Source organism: Neophocaena asiaeorientalis, unplaced genomic scaffold (assembly GCF_003031525.2).
Source record: "Neophocaena asiaeorientalis asiaeorientalis breed wild unplaced genomic scaffold, Neophocaena_asiaeorientalis_V1.1 scaffold280, whole genome shotgun sequence".
In the NCBI taxonomy this organism is placed as follows: Eukaryota; Metazoa; Chordata; class Mammalia; order Artiodactyla; family Phocoenidae; genus Neophocaena; species Neophocaena asiaeorientalis.
Window position 1 is genome coordinate 5,641,031 of NW_020185321.1, and position 18,754 is coordinate 5,659,784.

Sequence of the window (18,754 nt, forward strand, 5' to 3'; positions counted from 1 at the left end):
ACTCAGCAACTTCAGCAACCTCTGCCCCGCCCTCTTCCTCACCTGAGTGCAGAGACGCACGCGCGCACACACACGCTTCAAGATCGTGATTTCTTCTCTATCGCCTCTTCAATACAGTCCAGAAAGAGAAGATTAGGTCCCACCTTCACTCTTACCCTGAGCGCTGCGCGGACCGAGGCCTGGACTCACCCGACGGACAAAGATGAAGAGTGTGTCATCCCCTCTGCATTCCGAGGGCGAACTAGAACCTCCAGAAATCTCCCGGGCCCGGCGGGCTGGGTCACGGGGGTCAGGACCAGCTGAAAAGAATCAGTTCGCTTGCATTCTGGCCGATTGGCTGCTTTTCTGGCGTGAACTACGTTTCCCAGAGGCTCTGCGACTCGGAGCTGCTTAAGAGGCGAATTTGCGGTCTCGCCTTTTGCTTACGGGCGATAACTGAGCTGCCAGAGATGGGTAGGACTGGCAACTCCAGCAGGTATGCCGGCTCCATCTGCGAACCGCTTGGCGTCCGGGCCTTGCGGTTCTGATTGGTGCAGAGAGGCGGTGGATGAGCGCAAACCTAGCTTCCGCGCTGAGAGGAATCGGGGGCCCGTTTTCAGCCTCTGGACTACATTTCCCAGAGAAATCCGCAGGCCCACGCTATGTTCCGCGGTATTTCGCTGCTGAGTTTTGCACAGTGGTGGGGCCGTTGGCTTCGCGGAGTTAGCTGCTGAGGGGCGTTTGGAACCCGGTGCAACTTAGCTACTTTGGACCAGACCGGAACTAGGGAAGGACTAGGGTGAGGAGTTGGGGCCCCGGCCTTTCGTGTCCGGAGCGAGCAGAAGAGAGGAGATCGTGTGTGTGTGTGTAATCGTTACAGTGTGTCTTCGCAGTGTGTGATGGTGACAGTATGTGGTGATCACTCTGGGTGATGGAGTGGGGTGCTTGTGACTGTACGTGTTCCCAGAAAGGGTTTGTGATTGTTACTGCATTGTGCGCCATTGTGGGGGATGTAGAGGGCAGGTGACTGTGCATTTGGAACTGTGTGTCCCGGTAGTGGGTGTGTGATTGTTTGAATGTGTGCAGCACCGTGTGCCTAGGATTTGGAGGTTTGAGACTGTGGTGTCAGGCGCCTGTGACTGTGCAGGTGCAACTAATATGACCTTAGTGTGTGGGTGCGGGGAGTCCTGTGGCTGTGCGATAGAGACCTCGTGTGTCCCCTAGGTACGTATGTGGGATTATACGTAACCGGGTGGCCTTGTATAGCACTATGTGTGCCATGGTGAGTGGGTTGTGATGGTGCAAGTGTGGCTTCACCACTCCATACCTAGGAGTCATTTGTGAGCCCATGATAGATTGTAGCTCTTTTCCTGTAACTGCATTGGGCTGGATTCTTCAGTCTTCCCTGACCTTCCTCTGTATGTGTGTGTGGGTGAAGAGGGGCTGGAGAAAGTGTGGGATCCCAAGAAAAGCTGGAGAAAGTGTGGGATCCCAAGAAAAGCTAAGTGTCTCATCAGTTTCTTCTTTTTTCCTCAGTTACCTCACTAAGAGGAAAGAATGGTTTCTGAACATCCAAAAGCCAAGATCAAAGTGCTTTGGGTTTTTTTCTTTCTTCCCTGAAATCTTTGTTTTTCAAGGCATATATTTTTTTCCTCTTCTGACAATTCCTGACTACCAAAAGCCCATTCAAGAGACCTTGTCCTTAGTACTTCCCATTTGGATACATAATGGAGGCCTTGGGGTTAGACCCAGAGACCCAGTTTCCTATATGTCCCCTCCGTCTTAGTATTAATTCGGCAGTTTCTCCTGTGTGCCATATCTCCTCTAAGATGTCTGCTGGCCTAGTGAGGCAAATACAGAGGCTTCATCATAACAACTGAATTGTTGAAAATAAGATGAGGGCATATGTGGCACACATCATACCACACACCAAGCAAAAGCCATGCAACTTACGGGTTGGTTTTGGTTAGTCTCAGTCCAAACAGGTGATAAGATCTTTCACTTTGCCAATATTTTTGGAGTAGGGATGACATGGGGGCTTGATCAAAGAGTTCTATACCAATAGGACAAGGGATTTGCCAGGTATTTGTGAGTAAATACTTGGACCAGTTTCCAGGTCTATTTTGAATTAAATTCTCAAATGGTCCTCGTTGGAGTTCTCAATCTGGAATCCATGGTCTCCATCACCAGATTATCTAAAGGGAAGGAGGACTGGAATGAAATTCACTAAGGGTTACAAAAATGGTAGAACCACGGATAGATCTAAAAGCAGAGACTATAACACTTTGGGACAACCTTTGAGATAATAAAATCCAAAATTACTTTTCACAAATAGGGAAATTTTAAGTAAATCCCAATATAAGGTGGCATTTTATGCAGCTAAGTAAAAATATGTTAGAGATAGAACATATCCATTTTCATTATTATGACTAACATTAAGCAATTTAAAATAAATAGAAGGGCTTCCCTGGTGGCGCAGTGGTTAAGAATCTGCCTGCCAATGCAGGGGACACGGGTTCGAGCCCTGGTCTGGGAAGATCCCACATGTCACGGAGCAACTAAGCCCGTGTGCCGCAACTACTGAGCCTGCACTCTAGAGCCCGCAAGCCACAACTACTGAAGCCCGCATGCCTAGAGCCCGTGCTCCGCAACAAGAGGAGCCAACACAGTGAGAAGCCTGCGCACCGCAACCACGAGTAGCCCCCACTCGCTGCAACTAGAGAGAGCCTGCGCACAGCAACGAAGACCCCACGCAGCCAAAAATAAATAAATAAAATTTAAAAATAAAATAAATAGAAAGTACTCAAGAAATTGTATAGTTAAATCTCCTCCCTATTTTTTTAGGAACAGAAGTTATTTGTAAAAGGGCCAAAGGAATGTGAGGTCCTCAAAATGAAGAAGCTTTAGAGCTGTCAGTTGAAGCTCAGTAAATATCAAACCAATTCTTAGCTAGAGTCAAGCTCTTCAGAAGCTCCCTGGAGATACACATGAAGGAAAATAGATGTCTTAAAGGGAAGATTATGAATAATACGGGAAACTTCTCAATTAGTAGAACTGTTTCCTTACTTCTCTATTATCACATCCTTGAAGAAGTTCCTCTGGACAGGATTTATCCATTTGTCCTCCACAGCCACTCATGGATTTGACCACATCCATGAATACTTCCTTCTTCTGAAATGACAAAAACTTTTTTCTTCTCCAGAGGCCTGTGCCCCCGTAGTGCCCTGGTGGGGGTGGCCATGAAGGGGCAAAGAGGGGATATAAGGTGATCAAAACATTGTAGGTGGACAGCATGTATCGAATTGCTTAGGCAATGCTGGACATTTTAAACTTCATGTAGCACTTAATTAGATTATCAAACATCCACAGTTTGGAATTCCAGCTAGACTTAATTTATTCTTGGGAGCCAGGGGGGCAGTTCCAGATAGTGGAGAGAAAGGTGATAGGCCTGTGCCCAGCTGAGTGAGGGCGACTCGGAACTTGAAAGCCTTGCATGTACAAGTTCAGCTGGTCCTCATCTAGGCCACAGGCATCTCTCCTTTGATATTGCAACAGCCTATTAACTGATCCCCCTACTTCTTTCATTGCCTGCCTAACATTCCTTCTTAACACAGCGGCCAGGGTGATTCTTCCCAAATGTAAGTCATCACTACCTGGCTTAAAACTTTCCGTGGCTGCCCATCTCACTCAGAGTAAAAACCAAAGTTTCTACAATGGCTTACACAGCCCAATGTAATCTGGCTCTCGGCTGCCTCTCTGACTTGATTTTCTATATATTTTTAGGTAACTTAATTCTGCCCCCTCTGCTTTTGAACTTGCTGATTCCCCTGCCTGGCATTTTCTTGCTCCTGATATCTGCATCACTTACTCTTTCACTTCTTCAAGACTTTGCTCACCTGTCACCAAATTGGAGAACCCTTCTTTGACCACCCTACATGAAATAGCATCTCAACGAGTGCACTTCCTATCTCCCTTATACTGTTTTATTTTTTCATAGCTCTTATTACCATTTTTTAACTGAGATATAATTGACGTAAAACATATTAGTTTCAGGTATAAAACATAATGATTCAATATATGTATATATTATGAAATGATCACCTCAAAAAGTCTAGTTAACATCCATCACTGCAGATAGTTACAAACGTTTTTCTTGTGATGGGAACTTTTAATATCTAATCTCTTAGCAACTTTCAATATATAATATAATACTATTAACTATAGTCACCGTGTTGTACATTACATCCCCAGGACTTACTTTATAACTGGAAGTTTGTACTTTCTGACCACTTTCACCCATTTTTGCTTCCCCCCCAACCTCTGGCAACCACCAATCTAGTCTCTGCATCTATGAATTTGGTTTTTTGTTTTGTTTTTAGATTCCACATATAAGTGAGATCATATGGTATTTGTCTTTCTCTTATTTCACTTAGCGTAATGCCCTCAAGGTCCATCCATGTTGTTGCAAATGGCGAAATTTCATTCTTTTTTATGGCTGAATAACATTCCATTGTGTGTGTGTATCTCACAATTTCTTTGTCCATTGATTCACTGATCGACACTTAGGTTGCTTCCATATCTTGGCTATTGTAAGTAATGCTGCTATGAACATGTGGATGCATGTATTTTTTCAAGTTAGTGTTTCTGTTTTCTTCAAATAAATACCCAGAAGTGGAATTGCTTGATCATATGGTAATTAAAAAAAATTTTTTTTTTGAGGAACCTCCATACTGTTTTCCATAATGCCTGTGCCAATTTACATTCTCATCAATGATGCACAAGGGCTCCCTTTTCTCCACATCCTCACCAACATTTTTTGTTTTTTTAACAGTAGCCATTCTACTAGGTGTGTGAGGTGAAATCTCATTTTTTTTTAATAAAGCGTTTAAAATTATTTATTTATTTATTTATTTTGGCTGTGCTGGGTCTTCGTTGCTGCGCACGGGCTTTCTCTAGTTGCGGCGAGCGGGGACTACTCTTCGTTGTGGTGTGCGGGCTTCTCATTGCAGTGGCTTCTCTTGTTACGGAGCACAGGCTCTAGGCACGTAGGCTTCAGTAGTTGTGGCACGCGGGCTCAGCAGTTGTGGCTCGCGGGCTCTAGAGCACAGGCTCAGTAGTTGTGGTGCACGGGCTTAGTCGCTCTGTGGCACGTGGGATCTTCCCGGACGAGGGCTCAAAGCCGTGTCCCCTGCTTTGGCAGGCGGATTCTTAACCACTGCGCCACCAGGGAAGTCCCAACATTTCTTTATCTAGAAACTTCCTTGCCCAACTGAGCTTCATCTATGAACCCATCTCAGGTCCTCCCATTCTGTCAGGGAGCGAGTGATGGCACCCAGCAGCAGGGTCTTGTCCCTTAGTATCCCACTCTTTTCTTTTTCTTTCTTTATTGAAGTATAGTTGATGTACAATATAAGTTACAGGTGTACAACATGATTCACAAATTTTAAAGGTTATACTCCATTTATAGTTATTAATATTGGCTATATTTCCTGTGTTGTACAATATAGCCTTGTAGCTTATTTTATACATAATAGTTTGTACCTCTTAATCCCCTACCCCTATATTATCCTTCCTCCCTTCCCTCTCCCCCACTGATAACCACTAATTTGTTCTCTATATCTGTAAGTCTGCTGCTTTTTTTAAAAATTATATTCACTAGTTTGTTGTATTTTTTAGATTCCACATATGAGTGATATCCTACAGTATTTGTCTTTCTCTGTCCAACTTATTTCACTTAGCCTAATACCCTCCAAGTTCATCCATGTTGTTGCAAATGGTAAGATTTCATTCTTTTTTACGGCTGAGTAGTATTCCATTGTGTGTGTGTGTGTGTTGCGTATGTCCACGACAGATGAATGGATAAAGAAGATGCGGTATGTGTATATATGTATATAATAGTGTTGCTATGAACACTGGGGTACATGTATATTTTTGAATTAGAGTTTTCATCTTTTCCAGATATATGCCCAGGAGTGGGACTGCTGGATCATATGGCCACTCTATTTTTAGTTTTTTGAGGAACCTCCATACTGTTTTCCATAGTGGCTGCACCAGTTTACATTCCCACCAACAATGTAGGAGGGTTCCCTTTTCTCCACACCCTTTCCAGCATTTGTTATTTGTAGATTTTTAAAATTATGGTGTGAGGTGATTCCTCATTGTAGTTTTGATTTGCATTTCTCTAATAATTAGCAATGTTGAGCATCTTTTCATGTGCCTGTTGGCCATCTGTATGTCTTCTTTGGAAAAATGTCTATTTAGGTCTTCTGTCCATTTTTTGACTGGGTTTTTGTTGTTGAGTTGTGTGAGCTGTTTGTGTATTTTGGAAATTAAGCCCTTGTTGGTTGCATCATTTGCAAATATTTTCTCACAGTCTATACGCTGGTTTTATCATTTAGTTTGTGGTTTCCTTTACCATACAAAAACTTGTAAGTTTGATTAGGTCCCATTTATTTATTTTTGCTTTTATTTTTATTGCCTTGGGAGATTGACCTAAGAAAACATTGGTACAATTTATGTCAGAGAATGTTTTGCCTGTGTTCTCTTCTAGGAGTTTTATGGTGTCCTGTCTTATATTTAAGACTTAGCCATTTTGTATCTCATTGTGGTTTTGATTTGCATTTCCCCTATGGTTAGCCAATGTTGAGCATCTTTTCATGTGCCTGTTGGTCATCTTCACGTCTTTGGATAAACGTCTATTCAGTTCTTCTGCTCATTTTTTAATCGGCTTTTTTTTTTTTTAAACGTTGAGTTCTATATATTTTGGATATTTACTCCTTATTGCTCATATCATTTGCAAATATTTTCTCCCATTCCGTAGGTTGTCTTTTCGTTTTGTTGATGGTTTCCTTTGCTGTGCAAAAGCTTTTAACTTTAATTAGGTCACATTTGTTTATTTTTGCTTTTATTTCCTTTGCTTTAGGAGACAGATCCAAAAAAATACTGCTGTGATTTATGTCAAAGAGCGTTCTGCCTATGCTTTCCTCTAGGAGTTTTATGGTTTCTGGTCTTACATTTAGGTCTTAATCCATTTTGAGTTTATATTTGTAAATAGTATAGGAGAATGTTCTAAATTCATTCTTTTACATGGAGCTGTCCAGTTTTCCCATCACCATTTATTGAAGAGACTGTCTTTTCTCCATTGTATATTCTTGCCTCCTTTGTCATAGATTAATTGACCATAAATGTGTGCACTCTTTGTTCTAGCATCCCATTCTTTTCTAACAGTGTTCCCATTTGTGTGCAGTACTCTATGATGGAGCCTAAATACATTCCACTGGGCCTCCCATATCAGAATTGTGGTTTTTTTTTTTTTCAGATTCAGAATTGTGGTTTAATGAAGTGGAAATGATTGTTGAATGGGATAACCCATCTTTACAGGCCTGTTTATTTTCGTTAATTTTTGAGTTCCCCTTTAAAAAATATGAAGTATTTCTTACTACAAAAGAATAATAGAACACTCATGTACTTAACACATAGAATAGGAAGGCCTATTGAAGACCCTTTTGTACCCTGCCCTCCCTCTCAACGTGTAATCTGTAAAGAAAATTTTGTAGTCATCGTTCTCTTGCTTTTCACAATTGTTTTACTATTTATCCCTAAACAATATACTGTTAGCTTTTCTATAGTTTTGAACTTTTTAACAAGACTAGCCAGATGCATAAGTTTTTGAGAATTTTAGACTTTCAAAGCTGTAAAGGAACTTAGAGATCTTGTTCGATCTCAATATCCAAAATAATGGAATGGTTATGTCTTGCCTTCCTAAGATGAAAGATATATCCAGTTAAAAAGAGTTTATTAAAGAACTTGCATTATAAAGAAAAATATTTATGATACTTTCTGAAAATGATGATTCTTAGTATTTGGTGTACACTTTAATTAGATCAAACTCCTATTATGTGCAACAGAGGTTTTGCTTGTTTGTTTGATAAATATTTTAGAAAGATTCTGACTTTTTCCTTTAAGAAGTAAGAAAAAAAAAGGGAAAGGAGGAGCTCATATTTAAGAGTTTATTGTAAGTAGTAATTAGCATGTCAGATGTTCACTATACAGTTCTTTCAACTTTCTGTATGTTTGAAAGTTTCCACAATAAAAATATTGGTAAGCCAGGGATGATCATTAAAATAAATAGAAATTTTCCAGGCCTGCAGGTTGCTGTGTGTTTTTCTACTCTATTTCATTATTTGGGAAACTGTAAATAAATGTGTGTTTTGTTCATTCCTAGCCCTAGCCGTGGGATAATGGGAATGTCTCACTGTATGAAGGAGGTTTGTCTACAGCAATAGGAATATTCAAGAAGATGGAGGCACTTTGTTCTAATTACACTAATTTTTTTACTCTGCCCTATCTTTGGCTTAACCCATTTGCTCAGTGTATTTTCTCCATCCCTCAGTCCTTTTCCATCTCTTCTTTGATCTGAAAAACATTTCCTTTAATTTTAACAGTACTACATGGTTTTGTCATTTTAGGGGTTGGTGATGTTCAGGGATGTGGCTGTAGACTTCTCTCAGGAGGAGTGGGAATGCCTGGACTCTACGCAGAGGGATTTATATAGAGATGTAATGATGGAGAATTACAGCAACCTGGTCTTACTAGGTAAGGATTTCTTTTATTTATTTATTTAATTTACTTTACTTTTGGCTGCCCTGGGTCTTCGTTGCTATGTTGTGGGCTCTCTCTAGTGGCGAGCGGGGGCTACTCTTCGTTGTGGTACACGGGCTTCTCATTGCGGTGGCTTCCCTTGTTGCGGAGCATGGGCTCTAGGTGCGCGGCCTTCAGTAGCTGTGGCACGCAGGCTCAGTAGTTGTGGCGCATGGGCTCTAGAGCACAGGCTCAGTATTTATGGTGCACGGGCTTAGTTGCCCCGTGGCATGTGGGATCTTCCCGGACCAGGGATCAAACCTGTGTCCCCTGCATTGGCAGGTGGATTCTCAACCACTGTGCCACCAGGGAAGTCCTAGGTAAGGATTTCTATTCCCAAATAACTTGTGAATTTTGGGTGTATTTTCAATTGTCTGGGTGGGTTTCTACCTATTTCCTTGGGAATTATTTTGTACGTTGTAGATTCGGAGATGAGCAGCACTTTGTGGTACCTTTATCTTCTCCTTGCTTTACACCTTCCTCTTGTCCTTCATGTTGTTGCCTGTTTTCTTGAGGACTGGGTTTGAATTCAGGAACAGCATGATTATGTCTTCTTTTTTCTTACAAACAGCACTCTCTATTCCTAAGCTTGATGTGATTTTCTTATTAGAGGAAGGGAAGGAGCCCTGGATGGTTTCAAGGAACATGGTGGGAGGATGGTGCCCAGGTGATTAGATTGAACAGGTAGGGAAAGGCACTGCAGTTAGGAACCCAGCTGGTGGGACTTCCTTGGTGGTCCAGTGGGTAAGACTCTGCTCTTCCAAAGCATGGGGCCCGGGTTCGATCCCTGGTTGGGGAGTTAGATCCCACATGCATGCCGCAGCTAAGAAGTCTGCATGCCGCAACTAAAAATCTTGCATGCTGCAACTAAAAATCCTGCATGCCACCAAGAAGATCCTACATGGTGCAACTAAGACCCGGCGCAGCCAAAATAAATAAATAAATATTTAAAAAAAAAAAAAAAAAGAACCCACCTGGTGAGGGAGGCAGCACCTTAAAGGTATAGATTGAGGAATCTCTTCCTTGAAGGCCTATCCAAGGGTTGTGAAGAAAAGCCCTAAAACACGTGGAAAAATGTAAAGTCCTTCCCTTTTACCCCCACCTGTGCTCTCTGTGCTATTCATCTGTCATAATTCCCTCCCATTTCAAAGCCCTTTTTCTTTAAGAGCCATTTTATATCATATAACTTAGATCCACTTCTTTCCCTTTTTTAAACTCATGTGTTTTTAAAAAGAATCTTCTGAAATGCATTTTTAAGTCCTACTGTTCATTTTTCCTACTGATCTTTTAATTTTTTTCCCTCTGACTAGTTTTTTTTTTTGCGGTACGTGGGCCTCTCACTGTTGTGGTCTCTCCCGTTGAGAGCACAGGCTCCGGATGCGCAGGCCCAGTGGCCATGGCTCACTGGCCCAGCCGCTCCGCGGCATGTGGGATCTTCCCGGACCGGCACGAACCCATGTTCTCTGCATCAGCAGGCAGACTCTCAACCACTGCGCCAACAGGGAAGCCCCCTCTGACTAGTTTTGCTTTGATGCAGCAATTCTGTGCATTAAAAGATATTCATTTACTTTTAATCAACATTTATTGACTTAAAATAGTGTTCTAATTGTAGGATAGAGATGATTTCATTTTTTTTCACAGAACATTACAAATGTGTTTAAATTTTTTTCTTTTTTACTTTATTACGGACAGAGGAATGGACGTCCCATGAATTCGTGCCCTAGCTTCAGCAGTTATTAACATGTTTTCAATCTTATTTCATCTATCCTCATTGACCTCTGCATCCCCCACCCTTGAAGTATTTTAAAGCAAGACCCAGATATCATACGTTTAAATACTATTAAATATATAAGTTGCTTTTCACAGTTTCTTCTATTTAAAATGACTACTCTGATGCATCTTTATTTAGATGGATATTTTCATATTTGATGATCAGAGATGAGATTCCTGGGCCAAAAAAGTTTAAACCCTTTAAAGCTCCTGATATTCTAGCACAGAAATGCATGATCCAGGGAAGCTGGCTTTTTATTTATATAAATTTATACTTTTAGTTATAAATATATAACTAAAAGTATAAATATACTTTCTTTTTATGTAAAATATTGCCATCTTTTCCACTGGATTGTTTAGGTTTATTTTCTTAATAATTAATTAATTTGCAGGAGTTATTTATTTACTTACTTAAAATTGTGTTAAAACAATGAATAACAAATGTATTCCATTTTAACCTTTTTTGAGTTTAAATTCAGTGGCATTAAGTACATTCACACTCTCTTGCAACCATCACTGTATTCATTTCCACAACTTTTTCATCTTCCCAGAATGAAACTATGTACTCATTAAATAATAATCCCAATTCCTCTTCCCCACCAGGGCCTGGCAACCACCATTCTACTTTCCGTCTTTATGAATTTCACTATTCTAGATATCTCATATGAGTTGAATCATACAATGTTTGTCTTTTTGTGTATGGCTTATTTCACTTAGTACCATGTCCTCAAGTTTCATCCATGTTCTGGTATGTGTCAGAATTTCCTTTTTAAGGCTGAATTGTGTTGTATGTATTTACCACATTTTGTTTATCGATTCATCCATCAGCAGACATTTGGGTTGCTTCCATCTTTTGGCTATTGTGAATAATACTTCTAGGAACATGGGTGTACCAATACCTGTTTGAGTCCCTGCTTTCAATTGTTTGGGTATATACCCAGAAGTGAAATTGCTGGATCGTATGGTAATTGTCTGTTTAATTTTGTGTATACATATACACACACACACACACACACATTTTCTTTATCCATTCATCCACTGATGAACACTTAGGCTGTTTCCATGTCTTGGTTAATGTTGCGGTGAATGTGGGGGTACATATATCTTTTCAAATTAGTGTTTTTGTTTTCCTTGGAAAAATACCCAGAAGAAGAATTGTTGGATCATATGTAGTTATATTTTTAATTTTTTGAGGAACCTCCATATGTTTTCCATAGTGGCTGCATCAATTTACATTCCCATCAGTAATGACAAGGGCTCCCTTTTCTCTACATCCTTGACAACACTTGTTATATTCTTTTTTTTTTTTTTTGTGGTACGCGGGCCACTCACTGTTGTGGCCTCTCCCGTTGTGGAGCACAGGCTCCGGACGCACAGGCTCAGCGGCCATGGCTCACGGGCCCAGCCGCTCCGCGGCATGTGGGATCTTCCCGGACCGGGGCACGAACCCGTGTCCCCTGCATCGGCAGGCGGACTCTCAACCACTGCGCCACCAGGGAAGCCCTGTTATATTCTTTTTGATAATGGCCATTCTAACAGGTGTGAAATGATATCTCATTGTGGGTTTTTTTGGCCCGTCTCACAGCTTGCGGGATCTTAGTTCACAGATCAGGGATTGAACCGGGCCCCGGCAGTGAAAGTGCCAGGTCCTAACCACTGGACTGCCAGGAAATTCCCCACTGTGGTTTTGATTTGCATTTCCCTGATGCTTGGTGATGTTGAGTATCTTTTCATTTACCTGTTGGCCATCTGTATGTCTTTGGAAAAATGTCCATTTAGATCTTCTACCCAATTAAAAAAAGAAAAAAATATTTATTATTTTTATTTTTGGCTGCGTCAGGTCTTAGTTGCAGCAACGTGGGATCTTCACTGCAGCGTGCCGGCTCTACGTTGTGGCACTTGGGCTTGTCTCTAGTTGTGGCTTGTGGGCTCCAGAGCGTGTGGGCTCTGTAGTTGAGGCACATGGGCTTTCAAGTTGTGGCTTGCGTGTTCAGTAGTTGAGGCATGCGGGCTCAGTAGCCCCGTGGCATGTGGGATTTTAGTTCCCTGACCAGGGATCGAACCCGCATCCCCTGGGTTGGAAGGTGGATTCTTAACCACTGGACCACCAGGGAAGTCCCTCTTCTGCCCATTTTTAAATCAGATTGTTTTATTTATTTTTTTTTACTATTGAGTTGTATGAGTTCTTTATGTATTTAGATTTTGGATATTAACCCCAGATATATGATTTGCATATTTTCTTCCATTCAGTAGGTTGCCTTTTCATTGTGTTGACGGTTTCCTTTGCTGTGCAGAAACTTGTTTTTTGATGTAGTCCTACTTGTTTATTTTTGCTTTTGGTGTCATTGGCTCTGCCATTTAATAGCTGTGTGACTTTTGGGAATTCACTTATCCTCTCTGGGCTTCTACTTTCTCAACTGTAAATATAGATAGTAGTGATACCTACTTATAGGATTCTTGTGAGGATTAAATGAGTTCAAATATGTATAAGGCAGTTAGAATAGTACCTGGCCCATGGCAAGCACAGTTTGTTAGCTATTATTTTCTCTTTTCTTTTAGTTCTTATTCTTGAGGTTTCATCATACCTAATTAACTTAAAGTGAAAATCAGTATCTTTATCATAATCTTCTCAAGTAATATAAAGATTTAAAAATGTTATAATCCAGTCCCCCATCTTCTGGCTCATATGCTATTATTATTCAGAATTTTAATGCTATTAGTTAAACATTATTATTGTTTCATTACATTAATTGTAAGCAGTTATTGCTTACATTTTTCAAAGTCTTACTTTACACTTTCTTCTTAGTTATTCTTTCTGGGATCATTTTCATTTTTTCTAAAGTACATCCTTAGAAGTTTCTAGAACTGCAAGAATTTATCATGAACAGAAAGAAACTTCTAAGGAAGTACTTTAGAAAAAATGAAAATGATCCCAGAAAGAAAAATTCATCAGTTCTGAATTAAAAAAGCTATTACATCTTTGATATAGTTTCAACCCTGTTCTTTTTTGGAAGACAGATAAGATCTTTGTCCTTTCTTCATGACTCTTAACTTTGCTTTCATATTTCTAGTCTCTTTTCCTCTATATAGTATGTGATATAAAATTTCTCCAGATAAGTCATCTAGTCACTGATTCTCTCATGAGTTGTATCTGATTTGCTAATTAATCTGTTCAGTGAGATTTTGTTGTTGATTCCTTTCCTTCCTTTTCTCATAGTTTATATGCTAAAGAAACTGGATCATCTGTCCTGTTATTTAACTTGTACCTCTCTCCCCTTTATTCCCTATAAACAAACTGTATTAGTATTGTGCGTTTTATCAGGAAGCATTTAATGTCCATTTGTTTCTCTTTCTGTGGTGTTAGCAGCCATTTCATCCTCTAAAAATTACCAAAGAATTTAAAAACTGTTATTATAAACTCATAGATTTAAAAAAATATTTGGTGTTTCATCAGTTATTACATTACAGTTATTATTCTTAAATATATGCTAAAATTGTCCTGTATTTGACCAGTGGGAGCCTGTTCAGATTCATTCCTGAGTCCTTTTGACATGACCCTAGGAAGTCTTTGATAGCTGCTTTGCTCTTCTAATATGCCACTTTGCTCCAGGGCTCATAATATACATTTTCTGCCCTGTCGCTGAGATGCTCCAAGGAGCTCTGATTCTTTGGAGTGAGAAGTAGTATTTAGAGACAGCAATCTAGTCATTAGCCTGCTCATGCTGCTGGATTGGTCACTGTTTCTAAAACGTCAATGGATGAAACTAGGAAGTATTTGAAAAAAACATGTCTTGATTATATTCTAATATTTCCAATTCATCCATTGACTTTTAAATTTCATTTTTTTTATTTTTAAAGTTCCATTTGTATTTTTTAAAAAAAGTTTCCCTGGTTATTTTGTTAATCAGTTGTTATTCTCATTTTTTTAAAAAACTAAACTTTTTAGATTCACAGAAAAGTTGTAAAGATAGTACCAAGAGTCCCCACATACCCCACACCATTTCCGCTATTATTAACAACTTTCATTTGTACATTTGTCATAATTAACGAACCAATACTGATCCATTATTTTTAATGAAAGCCCGTATTTTATGCAGTTTTCCTTAGTTTTTATCTAATGTCTGTTTTTTTTTTTTCTGTTCCAGGATCCCATCCAGGATACCACATACATCTAGTTGTCATGTCTCCTTAGGCTCCTCTTGGCTGTGACAGTTTCTCAGACTTTCCTTGTTTGTGATGACCTTGACAGTTCTGAGCAGTATTGGTCAGGTATTTTGTAGACTGTCTCTCATTGAGACTTGTCTGGTACGTTTTGCATGATTAGACTGGGGTTACAGGCTTTTGGAAGGAAGACCACAGAGGCAAAGTGCCATTCTCATCACATGATATCACAGGCACATACTGTCAACATGACTTACCACTGATGATGTTAACTTTGCTTACCTGGCTGAGGTAGTGTTTGTCAGGTTTCTCCACTGTAAAGTTATTCTTTTATTCCCCCCTTTCCATACTATATTTTTTGGAAGGAAGACATTATGCACAATCCACACTTAAGGAATAGGAATTATGTTCTACCTCCTTGGGACAGAGTATCTACATAAGTTATTTAAAATTCTTCTGCTTAGGAGATTTGTTTTTTCTCCTCCACTTATTTATTTATTCAATAACTTATTTATATCAGTATGGAATCATGAATATTTGTTTCATATTATGAGCTATAAATTTAATACTATTTTATTTACTTTGTTGCTCTGGCCATGGGGAGCTCTTTCAAGTGGCTTCTTTGTCTCTTTGAACCCCATCACTCTGGGTTTTTGGAAGCATTTCTTTACTTCTGGTATATGAGATGCTTCAAGCTCCTCATGTATATTTCCTGTCCCAGCCCTAGAATCAGCAACTTCTTGAAGGAGCCCTGGTTTTATTTATTGGAGAATATTGTTAGAAATCAAGATCTGGGTACTTGGTGTACTTGTTGATACTTGGGTACTTCTCACTTTTTGACTACATCTTTTAAAAAATATATATAGTGAATTTTAATATATTTTATATATTTTCTCTCCTAGTATCTGAAGTGGCTGGTGGTTTAAATCTTCTGTTTGTTATTTCTGCTAATGCTAATACCTGGTGGTTTATTTCTGCTAGTCTTACTTTTTTTTTTTGGCGGTACGCGGTCCTCTCACTGTTGTGGCCTCTCCCGTTGCGGAGCACAGGCTCCGGACGCGCAGTCTCAGCAGCCATGGCCCACGGACCTAGCCGCTCCGCGCCATGTGGGATCTTCCTGGACCGGGGCACAAACCCGTGTCCGTGCATCGGCAGGCGGACTCTCAACCGCTGCGCCACCAGGGAAGCCCACCCTAGTCTTACTTTTGATTGTGACTTTCTACGCGCCTCAGTTTGAAAGGTGGGAATCTTGAAGGATCTGAGTTCAAAGCATTACTCTAGGAGATTATTTACTCGTTTATACCAGAGAGTAGGTCTATTCTTTAATTAATTTCTCAGCTTGAGGTGTCCATGACAGGTAGTGTAAATTTGAACTCCAATCTTATGTGAGGATGGATGTTAATGATTAATTCTCAGGTGAGACTCTTTTTTTTTTTCTTTTGCAGTAGTAGGGCCTCTCACTGCTGTGGCCTCTCCCGTGGCCATGGCTCACGGGCCCAGCCGCTCCGCGGCATGTGGGATCTTCAGAAATCTAGAACCACAGCGGAGGAGAGCAGATTTACCTGTTAGTCCCTTAACTGGCAGGAGACTTTTTCCTAGCCCGCCCTTTAACTCTGGGTGTGGCTTCTTTGAAGACCTGGGTTTTATGCTGTAGTCTCAGGTTTCGTTCTTCACTTTGCGTAGTTTGAGACTTAACCTTGTTCCTTCACATGGACATCAATCCACAAAAGCTCTTGGTTTCTGTTGGGATGCCCCACAGCAAGGTGGTTTCAGTTCTCGGGTTTGCTTTGCCACTCCAGTTTCAGTTTTCTTTTCTGTGTTTAGTATGTTTATATTGTTTTTGCTTTTAGGAATTTCCTTTACTTTCTTGAGCGCTCAGTGGCAAGCTTAAAGATACCTTTATTTTGATATATCCAGCATTTAGCAGTTTTGCAACATAAGACTACTTTTCATGATAGATAAAGTGTACCATACTGCTAAAAGCAGAGGTTGCAGTGGGAGAGATGAGGAAGAATGTCAGTACCCGCAGTATTTGCAAAATACTAGAAACAATCTAAATGTCTCTCAGCCTCAGAATAGATCAGTAAATCATCCTGTTTCTATTGTATGCTAAATAAAACCATACTGCCATGAAATGAATGAATTATAGCTAATATATCAGGCTAATCATAAAAACAGTCACAGAATACCAGAAGTATGAGGCTATTTATATATAGTTTTCAAATGTTGTCATACTGCACAGTATCTTAAATAAGAATTCACATATATATAGTAAAACAATAATAAAAGGAAAGAGAATGAGAAATACAAATTTCAAAATAGTGGTTACCTGTAGTGTACAGGAAAGCGAGAACAATTTGCTTTGGGAGGGATATTCAAGAAGCATCAATATTTGTAATGTTTTATTTTTTAAGCTTAGTAATGGATACATAGTATTCATTTCATTATTCTTCATACCTTTTAAATATGTGTGTATACAAATGCACAAAACACTCTCATGTATTTCTTAACAAAATTTACAAAAGTTACTTTCTGACTAATGAAGCTAAAAGGAGAGGAATAAGGTGACTAATTGGGATGCTGTGTTAGTAATTCACACATAAGATGATGATAGGTTAGACTAGGGGTCAGCAAACTATGTATGGCCTGTGAGCCAGCTGCCTATTTTTTGTAAATAAAGTTTTACCAGAACATAGCCACACCTATTCACTTATGTGTTGTCTTTGGCTATTTTTGCGCTACAGTGGCCAAGTTGAGTAGTTGCAATGGGGACTGTGGCTTGCAGGCCTAAAATATTTACTCTCTGGCCCTTAAAGAAAAAATTTGCTGATGCTTATGATGTTAACAGTAGAAATGTTGAGAAAATGATTAGATTCAGGATTTTTTTTTAAGGTTAAGCCAGAAGGATCAATAGTAGCTGGCTATGTGAGCTTCTGGCAGAGTGGAGAGGGTAGAGCTGGGAATCACCAGCAGATGGACAGTTTATTAAGCAATAAGACTGAAAGAGATCACTTGATAAATGAGTGAAATATTGAGAGGAGAAGAGTGACAAAGACTGTTCTCTGAGCCATTCTTCCACTTAGAAGTCAGGAAAGGAGGATGGTCCTGGTTTTCCCAATTATGGAGTTTTCCAGAATGTGGGACTTTTCAGTGCTAAAACCAGGACAATCCTAGGCAAACTGAGATGGTTGATTACCCTAGATGGTATCTAAAAGGACAATGAGAAAGACTGGTGAGCAAAGTAGAAAATGACCAAGGTAAGTATGGATGTACCAGTAGATAAACTGTCACACATTACTGGAAGAACAGTAACTGACCACTAGAGTTAACAAAAGGAGGGTTTTGGTGGTCTTAGAAAGAGTGTTTTTTCAGTGGAGTTATGAAACAAAAATCATTCCTGATTGAAATGGCTTTAAAAAAAGTGGAAGAGAAATCTGGGAAAATGGTGGCTGTGAATGTGTAATGTTTTTGCTTTCCTTGAATCCTCCCCATCTCCCACCAAACAAAACAAACAAACCAAATAAGAGAGAAACTAAAAGAGCAAAATACAAATCCACAGGTAACATCTACATCAAAGCTAAGTGACAAGTCACCCTCTCAAACCCTATAAGAAGATTAACTGGGAATAAACTGACAGCCCTAAGACCCTTTTGGTGTCTGCAGTTTTTATGGGATGAAGTAGAAATAAAAGCAAGGGAATATCTGACAGCTCTGAGAAGAAGAGAACCCTCAAATCATAAATTTACTCACTAGAAAGTACAGCAGCAGCTGAAACTGGAAGTCATCCTTCTATAGGCAGGTAAGTGAAAGGTAAATACAGCACAGCTAAAGTCTGGGCCTCTTAAACTCTAGAATCCAAACTACAGATGCCTTTCTGGACAACATCTACTACTCAGGAGACATTTCTGGTAGTAGAATCCAAATTGAACAACAGGACAGGGATGATAGTGGCAAAGGAAGAAGGTGGTCTAGATAAAAGTGGGGGAGGGGAGCAGAGGAGGCATATTTCAGGAAGTGTTTAAGACTACAGTTTTGAGCACTCATAGAAAACCACAAAGAGGGACCTTCAATGCTACAAAGCTATAAACTCTACCCTGGTCCAGTTTTTCCTCCTAAATGTAGAATGACACCCATCTCAATTAAAAATGAGTAAGAATTAAAATGGAATATTAAAAAGTATTCAGTTACCATATTATCCAGCAAT

At 39.8% G+C, this 18,754-nt stretch overlaps 1 protein-coding gene across 1 annotated transcript in view; it reads left to right on the plus strand.

Moving 5' to 3' along the window:
* Nucleotides 1-450: 450 nt before the first annotated feature.
* Nucleotides 451-18,754, plus strand: part of LOC112392268 (zinc finger protein 850-like) — a 45,737-nt gene continuing 27,433 nt past the window's right edge. Inside the window, 3 exon segments of the mRNA XM_024733921.1 lie at nucleotides 451-475; nucleotides 8,448-8,574; nucleotides 9,191-9,286. Coding sequence (XP_024589689.1) covers nucleotides 8,457-8,574; nucleotides 9,191-9,286 — 214 coding nt within the window. The 5' untranslated portion in view covers nucleotides 451-475; nucleotides 8,448-8,456.